Below are 20,515 nucleotides of genomic sequence, written 5' to 3'. Positions count from 1 at the left end.
GGAGGAAGAGTGAGACTGAAATGGGCTTGCAGAAGACACAGAGATTGTTGGCTAGCTGGCGGTCCCCAGTCACCTGGGAAAACATGTGGACTCACCTGAGCAGGCTGGAGGCAAGGGAGCGGCAGAGGTGGGTCTCCGCCTAGACCTGAGGTGTCTATTCAGGGGTACGGGGGAGTCTGAGACCAGAAGGGATCCTGGGAATGGTTTCACTTACCACAGGGTGGCAGGTCTCGAACACCTCGCTGAGCAGGATGCCGCACTCTTTCTTGGCAAATGGTTCTCGGAGAGGATTCAGGACACAGGAGTCCCGCGGGTCGAGGGTGTCTGGGCACTGAGGTGCAAAGGCGGAGCTGTTGACCTCCCCGACCCCAAATGCCTGTTGCCTGGGGTGGCTGCCAGGCTCCCTGCCTCCTGGTATCCTTCCCCTTGGATAAGCCCTTCCCTCTAGAGCACGGCCTTAATATTCTTCAGCCTAATGTGGTACCAACCTACTGTGGCAAAGGTGGTGGGACAGACATGCCGCGTGTATGGGAAGGTGCGATTATGATTATCTTATGATTGCAGGGCCCATCTTGCTGGCTGTGAGAGAGGGAACAGCCATTGGGGAACCTCTCTAACAGGAAGTGTGGGCAGTCTCCAGAAACTGAGGTGGTCTCTGGCCAACAGCCAGCCCCAAAGCCAAGGCCCTCAGTCCTGCTGGGGTCAGGAGCTGAATGCTGCCCACAGCCACCTGGGTGGCAAAGCAGTAGCTCCCTCCCTGGTTGAGCCCCAGGGAGAGCCCAGCCTAGCTGTCCTTGATTACAGCCTTATGAGAGCAAAGCAGAGAACCAATTCATGTGCTGTGATGTGTTGTTTAGTGTTGCTAAGCCTAAACAGTATTGTTACTCAGCAATAGACAACTAATAGTTTTTCCCTAGTATCTGCTCAATCTTCTTCCTCAGGCCTACATTTTTATTGGAGCCCCTCAGGGAATGCCTGAGGGTATAAGAAATAGGTAAACACAAGGCAGTGTTGGGGGGGGCACTTCGCAGACACCTCAGGATTACACTGAGCTCCACGCTTTCCAACCGCTCCTCCTGCCCCATCTACACAGGCTCGACTCTCTCTACCCCTCGGCAGAGATCACTCAGTCCAGGAAAGGCTAATGTGTAATGCTCACATCACACGCCTCCACTGCTTATCCCCATGGCAGACATAAATAACCAGTTGCAGTCCTCCTTCCTGGGGAATCTGACACAAGTCCTAGATATTTCTGAATGTAGCTCCCCAAGCAGCCTCTTCTGACTGATGAGTTGGTACATCAAGTGGAATCTATTTACCAACCCTCTCCGGGTACAGCTCCCTCACATCACAGAGGATCACACAGAAGATGGGACTTATCCAAGGTTACCCAGCGCATTAGTGGATGGTCCAAGACAAGAAACAAGGTCACCTGCTTCACCTTCCCCACTAGGTGGCCCTCTTTCCTCGGACAGAGACTTTGCCTCCTCTCCAACCCCTTCCCCCACATCCTCCCACCAAGGCTTGGCCCAGGGCAGGGTGGGCAGCAGGATGACTAGGGCTGAGGACACCGGTCAGAGGCTGAGAGAGCATTCCCAGAGGCAACCTCACTTGACATCCCCTGTCCCCCGCCTGGGGCTTCAGTGAGCCAATGCCTCTCTGGATGAGGCACACAAACCCGTCTGGGGCCTTACCTCGACTGCAGCCCAGCTGCTGCCAAACTCCTGGGGGTTAGTTAACTCTAGGTTCTCTGGGGTCCTCATCTCATTGATGGTTTTTAAGTCAAAGTTCCCACAGAGGCCTGCCAGCTGGCCCTGAAAAGAGAGAGAGGGCCCCAGGTCAGTTGCAGGCATGCCAGGGGTGAGCCCTGGGCAGAGTGATCACCCTGATCCCAGATCTAGAAGCAAATGCTAGAGCCACAGTCTAAAGAGGGACGGAGCAATGTCAGAGAAGAAGGGACACAGAGAAGGGTGGGGCGGGCAGGAAAGAGGCTTGCTCTTCTCCACTTCTCAGAGAGACAGATCACCTGAGGACACCTGGCAGCTTGGCTGGGCTCAGCCCCAGGCCAAAGCAGAGGCAGAACCGCTCTGCTCACGTGACTACCTGCCACTGAGGCCCAGCCTGGATGTGCACTGTGGTTCTCTGGTCCCACAGCAGGGTGATGTGCTCCCGTGGGAAATGCACCAGCGTGAAGAACCCCGCTCGCCACGTGTGGACCTCCTGCCGCTCATCCAGGAAGCTCTCAGGACTCTAGGGAACAGAGATGGGTCCTGAGGCCCAAGTGCTCCCCAGTGCCTGGGCCAGCTGGTTCTAGCTACAGTCGCTGCTCAGTCCCAGGGTGCAGCACCTCCTGCGTGCCGTGACACCCACCTCTGCTCCTGTGACACCCACCTCTGCTCCTGTGACACCCACCTCTGTTCCCGTGACACCCACCTCTGCTCCGACCCCGGCCAAGGGACTCAGCCTGGGCTTCTAACTTGACGGCATCCCGGTCCCTTAGCCCTCTCCTGCCTCAGCTCCCCTGCAATCTATACATTATCTACAAAACCCTCACCAGGACCAGGCCTTACAGGATTTCCCGAGTCATCATCAAAGATGATGAATGAACTCCCAACGTTGATGGAAATAAATTTCCTGCAGGTGATACCAGAGCTGTAGCAGTTCACATTTTCTATGATCACAGAGAAGCTGAAATCGGATGTGCTCTGAGGAGAAGAAACATGAATCGTATAAAATCAGGGAAAGAAGAGAACCTGCTGAGAGCACAGAGGTGGAGGGGCCTGGACTTTGAAGTGGTTTTCCACCCACTTCTTATTAGCCATGAGACATTGGGCAAATTACTTCAGTTCTCTGGAGCTCAGTTTCATTCCTTGAGTGCCCTGTGGTGTGTTTAGTATATAGTGCCTTTCTCAGAATTATCTAATAAGTGAGTTCATTGATATCACAGGGATGGCAGTATCGCGGGGGTGTAGACAGAAGTACTGTTTTATGAACACTTTGATGTAAGTCTTTTTTGGAGGTCAGCTAGCCAGCAGTAAACATTTTAAATGTACATTACTTTTTTTTTTCTACTGGGGATTGAACCCAGGGCCGTTCTGCCTCAGACCGTGCCCCCAGCCCTTTTAATTTTTTTATTTTTAAATAGGGTCTTGCTAAGTTTCCAAGGCTAGCCTCAAACCTATGATCCTCCTGTTTAGTCTCCTGAAGACTGAGATTACAGGTGTGTGACACTGCATTCAACTAAATGTACATAACATTTTAGAAAGAAATTCCTCTTCTAAGAATCTAGAGTGGGGCACTTGCCTAGCATGTGCAAGGTCTTGGATTCAATTCCCAGCACTTCAAGCAAACAAAACAAAACAAAGAATCTAGAGATACTTCTACACAAGTATTTTTCTGCAGCATTTAAATATTGGAAACAACCTTACTGCCCATCAGTGAGGAATAATTAAACAAAATAGGGTATATTCTTTCTATAGAAGGTCCTATCTAGATTTTAGAAATAAAAGGATATGTATTGACAATATGAGATCATGCCCAAGTCATACTTCTAAGATAAAAAAGCAAATTTCAGAATCCTATGCATATAAACTAAACACAGTGTGTGCCTCTGTATGTGGGGGAGTGTGCATGTGTGTAAGCAATGTGTGCACCTCTCTGTGCCTCTGTGTGGGGGAGTGTGCATGTGTGTAAGCAATGTGTGTTTATGTGTCTTATGAAAGAGTTCTTGCAGGATTCCCCTCTTACTCTTAGGAGTGGTTATTTAGCAGGGGGCAGGAACAGAAAAGATGTGAAGGGGAATATTTGCTTTTAATGTATTTTATATTATTTTTAAGGGTTTTTTTGGTGGTACTGGGGTTCCTGGAAACCCTTCTACCTCTGGGCTACACTCCCAGACACCCATTTTTTATATTTTTATTTGGAAACAGGGTCTCTTAAGCCAGCGGGGCTGGCTTCGAACTTTCATGATCCTCCTGTCTCCGCCTCCCAAGCACAGGGATTACAAGCGTGCGCCACCACGCTCGGCTCTTTTAAGTTTTAGTCAGATTAATAAAGCTCAAAAAGCATTAACTAATTCTCCTACAGACAGGAAAAGCTACTGGGACCCAGTAGAGCTGGGTTCTCATGGTACATTGACAGGCCTTGGGGTCCCATCAGTGGGGTCCCATCCCTGGTCCCTTGCTATGGGACCCCATCCATGGTCCCTTGCTCCTCAACACTCCTTGGCTTGGGTTCTGGCTTACTCCTCAACACACCTCAGGGCTTAGATCCCCTGCCCACCCACCCACCCAATCATGCATCAACTCCAAGTCCAGAGCACCAACATGCCCTGACAGGTCCTCTGGACTGGTGGCTCTGGGTCCCCACAGAGCCAGGTGGGCAACATCCAGAAACTCACCTTGACCAGGTGCACTTTGCAGGCCCCCACAAAGTCAAACGGGAGCCCATCAAACGTGCGGTAGTGCCGGTCTCCATAGGCAGTGCAGGTAGAGGCGCAGGGGTACAGAGTGCACTGGAACGAGCCCCGCTGGCACACACTGAAACACACACCCAGACCGGCTCACGGGCATACCCAGCTCACACTGAATACAGCTGGCAGTCGTTGCCCACTGAATGCACACCGCGCCCTCAGGCGAGGGGTCAACAAACACCTTCAAACTCCCACAGAAGCCTGGAGGGCAGGACTGTGATCCCCATCCTATGGAGGGGTCACTGGGGCTTGGAGAGCTGAAGGACACAGTCAATAAATAATGGAGCTGAGATCTGGCCCAGAGGTCCTTGACTCAAAAGTCCATACTCCCTTTATTCCTTCATTCATTAAAACTTAAAAAAGATTAAGTATGGGTATGTAATATAATATGCTGGGAGGCGATAACAAAGGGAATGTGTATGGGAATGGGTTAAAATTTTAAATGGGATTGCCAGAGGACAGACAAGCAGTCTTTAAGGAGATGAGAGAGTTAACTATATTGACATATGGAAAACAGAGCATTCTGGGAAGAGGGTACAGTCTAGAAAGGCCCTGGGGGACACTCGAGAGAGACATGGCTAGAATGGACAGCGTGAGGGCAAGAGGGATGAAGAATTCAGAGGGATGATGAAGGGCCAGATGACATAGGCTCAAGAAGGCTTCTAAAATGTTAGCTTTTGCTGGGGATGAAAGATGAAGCGCTAGAGGAATGGATGCTGGGAGAGAGCCCGTTGGGAGGGAAGTCAGGGAAGAGATGACGGAAACTGAGAGCAGCTAACAGCAGTGGAAGGAGGATGTACTCCGATTTAGGTATATTTTAAAGGCAGAACCACAGGGATTGCAGATTGCTTGGATATGGGTAAGGAGAGAGGAGACTCGAGGATGAGTTCAGGTTTGGGGCCTGAGCACTCGAAGAGTGAAGTACTTATTAGCCCAAGGGTGTGGGAGAAGCAGGTTCGAGGGGGAAGATGAGTTGTCCAGTTTTGGGCAAGCTGAGCCTGAGATGTCCATTAGACATACGTGCGGTGACGTTAGTTGGGCAGTTGTGTATCTGTGTCTGGCGTTCAGAAGATATGGACTACGGGCAGAAATCTGGGCCTTAGCCATGAAACTAGGTGAGTTCGCCAAAGGAGAGAAGAGGTCTTGTTGGGATGCCCTAGCCTAAAGAGGTCAGATAGGAGAAGAACCGGCGAGGACACTGAGAAGGAGGAGCAAGAAAGGAGGTGTCCCAAGCGCTTCATGAATAAAGATTACCAGGGAGGAGGGAATTATCTTCAAACGATCACCTGTGTCAAAAGCTGCTAATAAGTTCTGGAAGATGAGAACTGTAAAATGAACACTAGGAATAGCAACATGGAGATCACTGGTGAGCTAGTTGCTAGGAACAGTTTCAATGAGATGATGGGGAAATGCCTGACTGAAGTGAAATTAGGGGAGAGTAGGAGGAGAGGAACTGAAACAGCAAGCATAGCGAATTTTTTTTCTAAAGGCTCTCCATAAAAGGAGAGCCGAGAAATGGAGCAGTTGCTAGGGGGTCGGAAGTTTATCAAGTCACATGCTCTCGTGCAGTGGGGATGATCCAGGAGAGAATGATGAACTGACTCAATGGGAGGGAAAGGGGAGCGTTGCTGTGGTGACGCCCGAGGATGGGTGAGGGGGCTGGAGTCTGCAGACCAAGCACAGGGCCGGCTTGTGATAGGTGTGCAGACAACAGTACAAGTGCAAAGGCAGGCACATGGCTACCGTGCCCGGAGAGTTCTCTCTCAATGGTTCAGTTTTCTCAGGGAAACAGGAAGCCAGATGATCAACTGAGAATCAGAGAAGGGAGGAGAAAGTGTGAGATGGTGGTCTCAGAGGGTGAAAGGGTACTAAGACCAAGCAAACACATGACCAGAGCTATCATCCTTAAGGGCTTTCTTGCGAATTGGAGTAATGAATTTAAAGTGAGACAGCCTGATTCTATGACCCCTCCATCATACATTTGGCTGCATGAATGAAGATACAGAGGAGGCAAGGGGGTTGCTGCCACCGGGGTTTGGTTTCATTAAACAATTAGGATGAATCAGGAGGCTGGAAGTTCTTTCTCTCCACATGCACCTGGTGCTCCTGGTTAACAAGGAATGGTGATAGCGCTGGGCCATGGGCTTAGGCAAAAGGGAAGGGAAGACAAGATGTCCAGTGGGTGAGAGACAAGAGGAGGTAGAAGGGTCCATGGATTAGAAATCCCTTTGGGGTTGAAGGATAGAGGGAGTCAGAGCACTAGAGGGAGTTAGGTAAAAGAAAGCGACATAAAGTTGAGGCATGAGCCGGCTGAGCTGTTGGACAAGATTTACAGAATAGTTACTTACTCTACTAGGGTAGAGAAAGATCACAAGAGAGAAGGTAAAGAAACTGAGATATCCTGGATATTAAAATCTCTCTCTAAGAACTAGGGCAGAAGTAGAGGTAAAGGGAGTGTCCAGAGCTTAAACCTCCAGGAGTAGAAGGGCATGACATGGGAAAATTTTCCCATATGCATTCACACATATTTAAATAGCTGCATATGCATATAAACACACCTATATACATATACACAAATTCCTAATTGCATGTATTTATTCAGCTTTATGAACACTATACATCCGGGCACATGCACCTACAGAGCCTGTGCACTTTGGATTCGCATCCACGCTTACTTGTTCATATAAATATGCAAGCACATTGTTGTGGTTACAAATATGAAAGTATGCACATTCATAAACATATCTTAGAAAACTCATATTCATGCAACCCATCAAAAAACACTTAAAAATATTTTTATATACATATACTTGTATATGTACATGAATTCCTACACAACAAGAATTATGGACATGGTAGATGGGGAATGCCAGACTATACTCAGGATAATTCATTCCATTTCATTCCTAGCAAAAATCAAAGCCTGCTCAGGAGCCTTACTTACCAGTTATGGCAGGGAGACGTCACCTGGTCCCCAGGGAAATACTCCTTCCCCTTCCAAGTGCACGGGCACTCTTCTGGTGGGAAACATGCATCCCCGTGTCTGAGAAGGCTGCAGGAACACAGCAAGCAGTGGTCAGGAGAGCACCCTTCCCAGATCTGTGAGGAACCACACACCACATGGCTGCCTTGGGGTGGCTCTCAGCACTTACCCTACAAAATTTTTATTAGATGCTGGACATTATGAATTTTACATTGTTGTGTGCTAAAAATACCTCCCTTTACACCCCAAGCCTTGGGAATAGAGCTATTCTAGACAAACTAGCAAATCCCAAACATAAGTCTTAAAAAGATCAAGCTAACAAACCAGTAAATTAGCTGCCTCCAATATCAAAACACAACATTCAACAAAGAAATTCAACAAAAATACAGCAAACAACTTAAATTTAAAATCTTCATAATTTAATAAAAATTTTGTAGATATGAGAACAAACAGGAAACCATGACTGATAAGTAGGAGTTAAATCAGTTGATAATTAAGAGACTGATTGCTTTACCTCTAATAAAGAAGGCAACAATTTTCACTCCTGTTACTTCTATTCAAAAGTATAGTATATTCTCCAGTATAATAAGGCAAAGAGAAACAAATGCAAAGTGTAAAAGAAAAAGAAATGAAGAAAACTGCTTTTACTCACAGATGATATTATCATGTATTGAAATCCTAAGGCATATATAGAGGCCACTATAATAATTAAATAATTTAGTAAGATTGCAGAATACAAGGCTAGTATACAAAAGAAAACTATTTCTGTATTCTCGTAATGAACAAAATAAAATGAAATCAATAAAATATCATTTATAGTATCAATAAAAATCAAATACCTATCAATAAATCCAATCACAGATATGTAAAACCTTTATGTGAAAACCATAAAACATTGCTGAGATAAATGAAAAAACAAGAACTGGGGAGATAAGGCCATATTTGTGGACAAGACAACTCAATGGCATTAAGATGTGACTTCTCCCCAAAACAATCTATAGATTAATACAATCTCAATCAAAACTCCATAGGCTTTTCTTTTTCAGAAACTGACAGATTCTAAATTTGCATTAAAATGCAAAAACCTAGAAGTACCAAACAACTTTGACTAAGAACAAAACTGAAGAACTATTATTTCTAGATTTCAAGGCTTGCTATAGAGTTTCAAAAATCTAGACAGTATGAGAATGATATAAAGAAACTGTATTTAATTGAGACCCACTTTCTGTTGGGAAAGTAAAAAATGTCATTTTCTATAGTTGTTTTTTCCCCTTGGCCTATCTAATGTTCAAGAGAAGAATCCTCTCCCATCTCTAGTTGGGAGGCCAAAGCCTCCATGCCACCATCCTGGGAACCAAGCTGGGGAAGAGGGCTGGGACCGGCTGGCTTCTCTTAGCCTCGATTTCCACCCTCCATCACTCCTCTTGGTACCATTGAAATCAAAGTCTTTGATTTCATTTCTCCAGAAATTCCTCCCACCTTTCTCTTGCTGGATGGGGCCAGGACAGTGGCCCCAGTGGGTGCAGGAGGGGCTCTAAAGTTTTAACTGCTCCTTACACAGACCTACAACTCATCCTCGGGTCCTCTGTTCCATCAACCTTTTTTTTTTTTAATGTTCTCGCTTTTATTTGGAAATTAGAGAGGAGAAAAAAGGACATCATGAATAAAAGAGGAAATACATAGGGCTGGGCATGGTGGCACATGCTTGTAATCCCCACGCTTGGGAGGCGGAGACAGGAGGATCATGCAGGTTCGAAGCCAGCCTCGCTGGCTTAAGATAACCCTGTTTCCAAATAAAAAATATAAAAAATAGGTGTCTGGAAGTATAGCCTGGAGGTAGAAGGGTTTCCAGGAACCCCAGTATCACCACCACCAAAAAAAAAAAAAGGAATATAGAGGAAGAATATGGGGAAAGGAGTATAAGGGGAGGTACTGAGAATTGAAATTTATCAAATTATGTTATATATACATATATAATATATACACATATATAGATATAGATATGGATATTCCACAACAAAACCCTCTATTCTATATAAACACAGTGACCACCAACCTTTCTGAGGCTCTCAACGTAGTGCAGGTTTTTTCTGCTCAGCCTTCCTCTGGGCAAGCCTCAGCTGTCACCCTCTGCTCATTCGCCCACCTTCCTTCTCCAAAAACAATTGACCTATCTCGTGCCACCATTATTCCTACTCCTTTCTCTTTGTCTCTGGGGGCTTTATATCTTTTTTATTTCATTACCAACATTTAATTGGAGTTATAGGAGGAAGCAGGAGAAAAAAAAAAAGCATGTGCTTAGTCCACTCTATTGTGCCCGAAGCTACTTAACCTTTCGAAGCCTTTTTTCATGCATAAAATGTGGATAATGACAGCTTCCTCCCAAGGTCATTATGAGAATTTAATTATGGGCATGGGCACACTGCCCAGCACCAAGTAGATACACAATAAATATTTCTTCCCTGTCCTTCTTCCCCTCCATAATTGCACTGGACACCAGCAACAGGCTGGCCCACCACCTTCCACTGATGGCCGCAGGCCCTTATATAGCCACTTTCTGAGGGGTCTGCACTGCTGCCCATCATCCACCACTCCTTCCTTGCTCTTAGCAGAGCTGCCGGCACCTGCTATAAACCCACCATAAGGAAGAGCATGAGAATACTCAAGGCTATGGCCTCTGTCCTCCAAATGACCTCAATTTGAGAGGTTCCCTCCCCTTACCTTTTAGGGGGCAATTCATTCCATGCAAATGCATGGGATCCAGATCAGGAAGGGCAAAGAAGACAGCTGTGGACCTGGGCGGGGACCTCAGACAGGGCCTGGGGAGGATGGTACTGGAGCATCTTTGGGTGGGTGCCCTGACCCAGCAAGAAGACATTCCAGGAGAGTGGGAAATGCCCACCCTTCCCACATTAGTGGTACTGTAACAATTCCCCTTTGGCAAGCCCCTGTGGAATGTGCATAGGCTCTTTATAGGGCATTTGATACAGCGCTCAGTAAATCACTGGCAGAAGATCAGGGTGTGGAGTAAGAAAATGTGGGGTTGGGTCATGGTTCCTTAGGGAGACCACTTCCACCCACCCTGCCTTCAGCCTCAGTTTGTTTCTTCATCTATAAAATGAGACTAAGCTGCCTCCCCTCTTTCTTCTTTGGTTGCTCTGGGATTGAAGGAGGTAACATCCAAGTGTCTTACAATCACGAAAGTTCTGTCCCCTCCCCTTTTCAGCCCAGAACCCCAGATTCTTATCTCATTTTCCTTGGCTGTCGGGCCTGGGCCAAGACTCCCAGCTGACCCCTCATCTCTGCATAGGCCGCAGGGCACAGCCTAGGGTTGCCAAATCATGGGAGGAGGTGCCCAGTGGCTTCCTTGGCCCAGACCCGAGGAAGCACTGGCAGAGCTGGAAGCCAGTTCCTGGGAGGCGTGCACATACGTGAACACACACACACACACACACACACACACACACACACACACACACCTCAGCTCCTGCAGCTCAGAGGGCTTAAAGGACAGTGCTTGGAGGACCCAGGAGGGAGACTTTTCATTGGCTGGGTCATTTCTTCTTTCAAAATTAAATTCCAGGAGTTTTCCAACTATGTAGGGAAAGAGTGTGAGGACTTTAATCCCAGTACTTGGGAGGCTGAGACAAGTTGGAGGCCAGCCTGTGCAACTTAGGGAGAGCCTGTCTCAAAATAAAACGTTAAAAGGTCTGGGGTGTCACTTAGTGGTAGGAAGCAAGGTTGGCTGGCTGGCTGGCTGGTTGTTGGTGGAGGGCAGAGAGTGGGTTTCTTTGTACACAGGTCTCTACCCATCGGGTCTCGGGCATGCCAGACACTGACTTAGAGCTTCCACTTCAGTCCCTCGCTTAATCCACTTGGTAAGGTGGTAGACATTATTCTTCTTCCCATTTTACAGATGAAAACCTGAGCCTCAGAGAGCCTCAGGCTCTCTGTGCCTCTCAGAGAGGCACATTCTTCATTCAAGGTCGCATGGTTGGTAAAAAGCAGAGCCCAACAAAGCCTATCCCAGGTTCCCACTGGCATCATGACTGCCCAGGGCTAGCGACTCCTGTCCCCACCCTGGGGCCCCTGGCTCTTCCAGCCTTCAGGCAGGAGAGATCACGGCAACAGGAATCCATACCCTTGGGGACAGGCACAGCCGGACAGGCAGGGACCATGGGCTGGCACACTCAGGTTCAGCAGCTGCTGCTCACAAGTCTTCTCCCTGCTGAGCTCGGGGTCTGTGCGCAAGTCACTGCAGTTCACGAACACCTGGCCTGCTGGGCAGACTGTGGCTGGAAGAAAAGAGGTGGGTGCTGCGGCCCAGGGTCCTGGAGGTGAGCTACTGCTGCAAGGTGACCTGGGAGGCCTGGGGCCTGCAGCTGGAGGAGGTGGGGCGAGAGGGGCTGCTCCTGGGTATCACATGAGTGCTCACGCACACACCACGGGGGAGGAAGGGGTGTGTGCCATCATGCTACAGACAACCACCACCGCAGGGACCACTGCTGAGCACGCCCTCCATGCCAGGTGCTGGTACAGGAGGTCATGCAACATCTTATCATATCCTGCACCCATTCTGTAAAGTATTATTATTATTCCCCCTATCCTCATATAACGGAATGTGCCACTTCTGCTTTTGAAAGGCATCAAGAAATGAGAGGGAAGGCCTCTGAGGGAGCAGGAGGGGAGCTGGGAGGAGGACGGCCAAGCAGGATGGCAGGGCGGCCAGGGGACTTAGAACAACAGGGCGAGTCAATTTCCTGTCACTGCTATTGCTGTGACAAAAGCCCACTCCTCCTGGAGCCTTAGGTGAAATCCACTGTGCAAATTACACTTGGTGCGAATGGTCTTTTTAGGGAAACCAATAAAAGGCACTGAGTTCCATGCTGAGTGGGGAAGGAGCCCAGGGATAGTCATGTCCTCAAGAGGCAGCATCCTGAAGCTGGAAGGGACCGAAAGAAAGACACTTTCAGGAATATAGACAAAACATGGGAAGAGCCGGGCGTGGTGGCGCACACTTGTAATCCCAGCATTGGGGAGGCTGAGACAGGAGGATCAAGGTTTGAGGACAGCCTCAGCTACTTAGTGAGGCCCTTTGCAACTCAGTGAGACCTTGTTTTAAAATAAAGAATTAAAAAATAGGGCTGGGGGTACAGCTCGAAGGTAGAATACCCCTGGGTTCCACCCCCAATACCAAAAAAAAAAAAAAATGGGGAGGACATGGGGATCTAGGTCATCTACTAGGAGGAGATGAAGGCACAGAGAGGTTAAGTGAATTACCCAGGGCTGCACAGATAGCTAATGCTGGTCAGGATTTGAATCGAGGTTGTCTGAGCCCTGAAGCCCAGCTCTTGGTCACCTGTCATATGATTATTCTCCAGGTCCCTCCTCTAGTGGGCTTCTTCACCCCAAGAGGCCCTCCTGAGTGCTCCAGCCCCGTGAACTACCCCACCCCCAAGCCCCTCACAGGCTGACCCACTATTGTTCTGCCCCCACCCTCTGCTGCCTGGGAGAGCCTCCAGGCCCCAGGCTGACCTCTCCCTCTCTGTGACCCCATGTCCAGCACTGGGCCAGGCAGAGCCAGATTAAGTAGATACTTGACAGTTCAGAGGAAATCCAGGACCAAAGGAAGCAAGAAACTATCCAGATACCCCAGGTAGTTTAGAGTGGTCTAAAGATAGGACAAGGTTTCAGGATGCCACCATCCAAGCGGCAGCCTTTACCAAGAGGGCAAGGAATACAGAAGGCCCAGTTCAGGGCAAGAGATGGGGTGGGCGCTCCTCATTCCGATCAGTCCCCCAACTCCACTCCACTCCACTCTCCTCTCCATAACCCCGCCACCATGAAAAGCCCCCAGGAGACCCCCCACCCCGGCCACCCCTACCTGGGACTCTGCTATCACAGCTCATGACTCCATCTTTGCAATGGCTGTAGAGAGAGAAAGGGAGCCTGGGGTCAGCCCACCAGCCACTGCAGGACCCACACCCCACACCGCTGCACTCAGGTCACTGCAGGGTTCAGACGGATGTCCCCACTCACTGTCCCCCTCTCCCTGCGCAGGGGGAAGGTGGGTGTCGCTTGGAGGGAAGTTCCACCAGGCTGCATTGTTCTCAGCCAGCAGCTTCAGTTTAAAGAGAGAACAGAAGCCTGATACCCAGGGAGCTCACCAGTGACCCAGGGATGGGATGTCGCTGTCCCCGGGGGGATAGTCCACTCCTTGGAAGTGACAAGAACACCGGTTCCTACAAAAATCAGGAATAAGGAAAGATGAGCAGGCTCGGGAGCTGGGGCAGGGACTGCCAAGGGCTGGGAGCTGCCCTCAGCCTGCCAGGGCACGAGGCCTGGGGAGCGGTGATGGCATCTACCGCCACGCGTGACACCCGCCAGGGAGGGGGGAAGCCAGACTGCTCCAGTGTCAGAGGTCAGGGAGATTTGGGGCCATCTACCAGCCTCAGACAAGGACAGCCCCACTGGTCTCTGTCCATTCCTCTGCTAGCCTCACTTAGACCCAGGAAGGGAGAGGTGGGAAGAACATGCCGCCATCCCTATTGATAGCCCAGCATCCGTTCTGACTGGTCAGTGCCTGCGCCGCACCGGTGATTAAGTATTTTGACACTTGGCCAGGGACACCCAGCCAGGCCCTCCACAACACCACGTCACAGATGCCTCATGGGATTCCTAGGAGGCAGGCATTCTTAGGCTATTTTTTACTCCTCTTTGACTTGGCTCAGGGCAAAAGCTGTCTGTCCTTATCACGCAACCCCAAGGCACATGCAGGTTTGGAGCAGAGCAGGTGAGGCTGGAGAGACACCTGAGTTCACCCGACCCCACTGCTTCTCATCCACCTTCTTCTTCTCCCTACGTAACCCACAGAGGCTTCCTTTGTTGTCAACACTGAAGGACGAGGGAAAGGGGCGCACATCTGGATCTCAGGAGAGGATTCTATAGCTTGAAAAGGCCTCAGTGATTCCTGTTTAGCCCCTAAAGAGGCCTCCCTCCAGGACCCACCACTGGAAAACCTCTGTCGATTATTATACTGCTTTCCAGATGGGGAAACTGAGGCCAACCAGGCATCAAGGGCCTTGCCGGGTGCCCCAGGATCCTGTGCGGTCCCTGTCTACCACTGGGAACTGCTCTGCAGGCTGAGGTCCCCTCTTCTGGGCCTCCCCTCGCTTCCCTCGGGTCTCGGGGTCTCTGCTCAGGCCTCACCTCAGCAGGCAAGAATACAGGGCTCCCTGCCCTCACTCTTGCTACACCCAGGCCCTTCAGTGTCTCCTTTTTCTGTTCTCTTTGTGTCTGTCTCACCACCATGGAACGTGAGCTCCTGAGGGTGGGACTCTGTTGTGTTTATTGCTGAATTTCCTTAGCCAAGAACTATGTGGGACGCACTATAAGGTATATAAATATCTACAGAAGGCGGGGTTGGGGGAAGTCCCATTGGCCATGTGGGTTATTCTGTCTCGTGGAGAGCCAGGGCTGAGGAAGGGGCTGGGAGAGGTCCAGGAGGGAGCCCCTCAATCTTGCCCACCAAGATCTGACCTGCAAGTGAGAAGCCCAGCCAGGCTGCCCAGTCTGAGAGGCCCCCAGCCTCATCTCCCACCTGACTTGGAGGTCGAGCTGGCCCACTCACCTGGGGACACAAAGGTCAGCTTGGGGGTCCAGATAGGTGTCTGGCGGGCAGGCACAGCCCTCCACACACTCGTCCCCACCGAAGTCACCCTCTTCATCAGCCTCACAGGCCTCAGGGCCAGCCAAGTCGCGGCAGGTTTGCTCACACGGGGCCACGCAGGTACTGTACTCCTTGGTGGCCTCACAAGACAGTGCTGCAGTGGGAAGGGTGTGTCATCCTGAAGAGGAGAACTGAGACCCAGAGAAGTGTAGATGCTTGCCCAAGGTCACAAGAAGGTCAAGGTCAGAGTTGGCATTTGAACTCAGAACTGGCTCCAGAATTGCACTGCCCCTCACTGCAATGGCTGAACAGCAGGTGGCGCCATCTACCACGTTCACCTGGAAAACCATGGGCATTTTCTTTTCCCTGCAGGGCATCCTAGATGGTGATGATGGGGGAGGAATGGAGGCAAGCAACCAATGCCCAGCCCATCACTTGCACACAGACATGTGCACAGATATGTACACACACACACACACACACACACACACACACACACACACACTTACTTCTGCTCCCTCACTTCCATGGCTATAACACACACAACTTGCCAAGATCAGTTGTGCTCCCTCTAGGGTCCTTTGTCCCAAGACTCAGCGCTACTCTCTCCTCATCTGATCACTGTCCCACCTCCAGGAGCCGCCCACAGTGTTCAGGCCAGCAGACCCACCCAGACTGCCAAACTAAGTTGTTCTCTACCAAGCTGCACATCAAGGCCGTCCGGGGAGTCTTCAAAAATGCTGCTGCCTGGACCTCTCTGCCAGATAATGTTGCTTTAATAGATACTGGGTATAATCCAGATGTGTGCAATTTTTTTTTAAAGTGCAGCCAGAGTCAAGAACCACTGGTTCTTTCCTATCACATCTGGGTCCCCACCTTTGGTGTGGACAAGGGCAGGGCCTTGCCCAGGGATAAACAGCATATTACCTGCAGGGTTGGAAGAGAACTCAGGTCTCCTGATTCCCAGCACAGAGCCTTTTCTACTTTGTCTAAACCTTTGCTAAAAGCTCACCAAGAGTTGGGCCAAGGGAGGGGTGTGGCTCAGGGTGGGGTGATCTTGCATGCACTCAAACTCCAGGGCCTCTGAGCCATGCTCTTTAGAAAGCTCGCTCTGCTGCAGCTAGGAGGTGGCTCTGACGAGGTGGTGGCAGGGAGGTGGTGAAAGCAAGAGAATTTGGGATGGGCTGGACTGGCAGGCCTTGGAGATGACTGAGGTGAGCATAAGAGAAGCAGGCCTGATGTCCCAGGTGACAAGCCCAGACGACAAGGGGACAAAGGGCCATTGGCAGAGATGGAGAGCACAGGAGAAGCCAGCTGTGAGGGGCAGAGTCCAGCTGGAAGAGGTAAGAGGGACATCCCAGCAGAGAGTCCAGGGGGCAGTGGACACCCAGGACTGGAACCCGGGCTCCTCCAGCCCATTACCCTATGGGTGCACAGATTGGGGCACTCACCACAGGCTGGGAGGTGGGCACGAAAGTCAACTGGGAGTCCATGGCGCCGGCACAGATGGGCATAGTGCGCCAGTGTGGCACACAGGCAGGGTTGCCCGCAGTGGCAGGCATCCCGGCGGCACTGCTCAAAGTATGGCAAGGGACTCAGGTACGCAGAGCAGGGTGCAAACAGCTCCCCGGTGAGCACGCTGCAGGACTGCACTGCATAGGCAGCTGGGGGCAGGAAGACAGGACCAGGCATCAGGCAAGCTCTGGTTTGCTTGGTACCCCAGGACATGGTTTCTCTCCCTCCCTAAGGCTCAAGGGATTGGGTCTAGTGGGGAGCCAGTGTGCGCATATGTGCATACAATAGAGATGTGGGCAGGAGCCTCAGGGCAGGGCTGGCCTGATGAGTCTGAGTTTAGTAAGCTGCTGGCCAGGGACATGGGTGTAAAGGGCTGTGAGTGTGTGTGTTTACATTACATTCAGGTAATGACCCTACTTCATGCCAGGGATGAATCTACTGGTGAGGGAGAGACAGAAGCCAACAAAAACAACACGGAGCTTACAGTCTACTTAGAGAAGACAATCAGTAAATGATTTATATGGTAAATTAGAAGGGGTGGAATCTGAGAAAGAGAAAGGTAGGTAGAGGATAGGGAGTGTGAGTTGGGGCAGGAGGGGTAAGACCCCAGTGAGAAGGTGACATTTGAGCAATAATTTGAAAGCGGTCTTTTCAAAGCCCATGCATCTCTTGGAAGGAAGAGCATTGCAGGGGAGCCACTCAAGGTCAAAGGCTAGAAGAGGATAGAGTGGGGGCAGTGAGGGCAGGATGTGACAGGAGGGGTGGGCAGAGTAGAGGGCCCGGTGAAGCCAAGTGTGCACTTTGCCTTTCACCAGGGATGGGAGAGCCGGGGTGAATGCATGTGTACATGACAGCCCTACAACAGGAGACTTCCCATCGGCCCAGTCTGCACCTCTTTCCTGTCCCCTCCCAGTGTCTCCTCCTTTTCTTGGCGCCCCCATGAGCACCCTTACGTTTGGTGTTCCCATCTCATTTCTCAAAGCAGTCCCACCCTCAACCACTCCCCATGTCTCCCGCTCCCCCCCTCACCGGCTTGCAGGTGCACATCGCAGGGGTCCAGTGGGGAGCCAAGGGCCAGTGGGGAGCAGGCAGACAGGGTTTTCCAAGAATTTCCAAAGAGTTGTGGGGTGCTCTCAGGTACACCCACCGGCGACCTGCAGCCATGGCACAGCCATATTCACACACTTGCCCATAGAGACCCAGAGGCACATATAGCATCCACCCAGTTAAAGACCCACTTGCTCATCTATACACACATAACCATAAATTACACATGAGCACATGCTCAGAGACACATGTGCTCACATAAATGTGAGGCACAAGCCCGTATATGCCACATGCATCCTCAACACACACACACACACACGCACACGCACACGCACACACATACATTGCACAAATATATGCCAGACACACAAATAGTCAAAGCAGTCTACACAGCCACATTCAAACACACACAATAGATATGCACATGGGCACACACACTTGCATCACACTTACTTATCAAGGCCCCCAAAGTCTCCAAATAGGCTTAGGACACACATGCACACACACTGCCCACCTTTGGCACCCCCTCCCCCAAATCTTCATGTCAGAAAGAGAAACAAGGACATCATGGAGGGTACCAAACTCTGCAGGCGACAACTTTCTCCCTCCTCCCTTCCTGAAAATCCTGTGGCTCTCCCTTGGATTCTCTAGGTAGGAAATATTTACAAGAGGTGGTGATAGAAGGAAGGATGAAAATCATGCTTCCTAGACATAGCCAGTCACCAAGAGTCACCAAACCCTGGTGTCGGGGATAGAGGCCACAGTCTACGTGGGAGCCAGGTGTGCCTGGCCCTCACCATGCACATGTTATTGCTTCAGGACAGTGGAAGCACTCGTGTTACACAAAACAGTTTTCCCATCTGGACTTCACACCTAGGAGTGTGGCAGCTAGCTTGCATGCTAACCAAGGTCTGCTCTCACCCTCTGGACAGCTTCCCAAACATCAACCCTACCAGGGAAGACAGAGAAGAAAGCTACATTTTTAAATGTGCATGCATGGAAAAGCTCTCCATTTGTTCTTGCTTTTTACAACAAACCTGAGTTCTCATTCTTTTTCTTTCTTTTCTTTTCTTTGGGGGAGTGGTAACTAGGGATTGAATCTATAGATATTCTACCTCCGAGATACACTCCCAGTCTTTTTTATTTTTAATTTTGAAACAGGGTCTCACTAAATTGCTAAGGAATCTTGCTGAGTTGCTGTGGCTGGCCTCAAACCTGCAATCCTGTATCATCCTCCCAAGTATTGGGAATATAGGCGTGCACCACCATACCCCGCTCTAAGTTCTCTTTCTGAGCTGAATAATGCTTCCCATCTTTCCTCTGCATGGCCCAGTGCACGTAAGCTAAAGGACTGGCCAGAAGCTCCAGCCTCAAGGTCACTCCTTTCTGGAGTCCTGTCTCCTTCCAAGTTCCTAAGCTGAGTCTTTCTCTCAACTCTGTCAGATTGTGGGAAACAGCTAAACTGGGGGAGGCTCATAAGGTGCAAAGTCAAGGGCCTTCAAGCATCAGGTGGGAAGGGCATATGGGTTACACTGGCCCACCACACTGATAGGAAGTGGGAATGTTGGAGTCCTTGACTCTCTAGAAACTTAAACTCACCCAAAGATGTTCACAATTAAAAATAACAAAATCATGAGCTAAATCAAACTCAGCCAAGGTTCCCAATTTTAAAGCTTCACTATAAAACAGTATTTCTCAAAGAATGGTTCGTCAATCTCAGATACAATAATTACAAGGGTGGTTAGCAAAACTAAGATTCTTGGGCCCCGCCTTATATCAAATTTTTGAGCGGAACCCAGGTATCTGCATTAAACAGGCTCCCCAAGTGATTCTTCTGTACACAGAAGACTGTGAACCAGCACTTGAAAGAAACATAGAGAAATAAATCGTTAAGGGTGCGTGTGAGGCACAGCGAGGGCCCCTAGAGGCACTTTCAGTCGGTGCTTCTGGATACTTGACCCTAAAGCACCCAGCTCCCTCTCCTTCCGGTTCTGGGGCGAGGGCACGTACAGGAAGTCGTCCTGTGTGTTGCCATTGAAGGTGCCACAGAGGCCCACAGTGTCCTCCACCCAGCGCCGGTCCACCTGCAGGTAGAGCCGCAAGCCTTCCCGGTCGTAGAGCACTCGCACGCCCACGTTGGTCCTCACCCGCAGGAACACCGAGGACAGCCTCCGGATCTCAAAGGCATCTGGACACGGAACCCCAAAAGGGATTTAGGAAGTTCTGCCGGTGCACATCCGACGCGCCTTCACTGCCTGTCTCCAGTCCCACAGCTACACCCATGCAGCCCTGACATGAGGCTGGTTTGGGGTCTCTTGTGGAAACCTTGTTTCTTTATGAAATCAGTACCCAGAGATAACTTACCATGAATCCTAGGCTGAGAAATTTCCTTTAGCATCACGTGCTAATAACTATAGCTTTGCTCTGCAGTACTCTTATGTTTCTCCCTTGACACAAGGTAAATAACTCTACCAGTAGTTTTCAGAGTGGTTCCCAGGAAGTCCACAATACAAGATTCAATTGTAGCAAATTTAAATTTTAGATTCAATCATGGCAAGTTTTGCATCTTTAAGGCCAGTGTGGCCTTTTATACCCAATGTGTTCCACTCTTCTCAATCTTGAGTAGCTATTCTTCTCTGCCCCATCTTCCTTCTTTCCTTGCTTTTTCTTTTTTAATTCTCTGGTACTGGGTTTTACCTAATAGTTTTGCCTTTTCTGTTAAGTGCCTTTCCTATGAGCTTCCCATAAGTTCCTTGAGTAACTAGAAATCAGATGTTATAATAAATACCGAGTATACGGATGAGAAACAGTCCCGTGCATGTGCTAATGT

The 20,515-nt window shown here is 49.8% G+C and overlaps 1 protein-coding gene across 1 annotated transcript in view; it reads right to left on the bottom strand.

The window, feature by feature from the left end:
- OTOG (otogelin) overlaps positions 1-20,515 on the bottom strand; it is a gene marked incomplete at both ends in the record, with an annotated part of 79,700 nt that overhangs the window by 39,413 nt on the left and 19,772 nt on the right. The window contains 13 exons of the mRNA XM_080690316.1: positions 215-331; positions 1,695-1,814; positions 2,104-2,250; positions 2,571-2,705; positions 4,400-4,538; positions 7,416-7,523; positions 11,596-11,749; positions 13,339-13,382; positions 13,622-13,696; positions 15,085-15,277; positions 16,575-16,787; positions 17,668-17,792; positions 19,696-19,873. Of these exons, the coding sequence (XP_080546442.1) occupies positions 215-331; positions 1,695-1,814; positions 2,104-2,250; positions 2,571-2,705; positions 4,400-4,538; positions 7,416-7,523; positions 11,596-11,749; positions 13,339-13,382; positions 13,622-13,696; positions 15,085-15,277; positions 16,575-16,787; positions 17,668-17,792; positions 19,696-19,873 (1,748 nt within the window). The remainder of the gene's footprint in view (positions 1-214; positions 332-1,694; positions 1,815-2,103; positions 2,251-2,570; positions 2,706-4,399; positions 4,539-7,415; positions 7,524-11,595; positions 11,750-13,338; positions 13,383-13,621; positions 13,697-15,084; positions 15,278-16,574; positions 16,788-17,667; positions 17,793-19,695; positions 19,874-20,515) is intronic.

This window comes from Muscardinus avellanarius, assembly GCF_963383645.1.
Source record: "Muscardinus avellanarius genome assembly, chromosome: 1".
In the NCBI taxonomy this organism is placed as follows: domain Eukaryota; kingdom Metazoa; phylum Chordata; class Mammalia; order Rodentia; family Gliridae; genus Muscardinus; species Muscardinus avellanarius.
The sequence above is the reverse complement of the archived record's forward strand: the minus strand, read 5'-3'. Positions and strand labels throughout refer to the sequence as shown.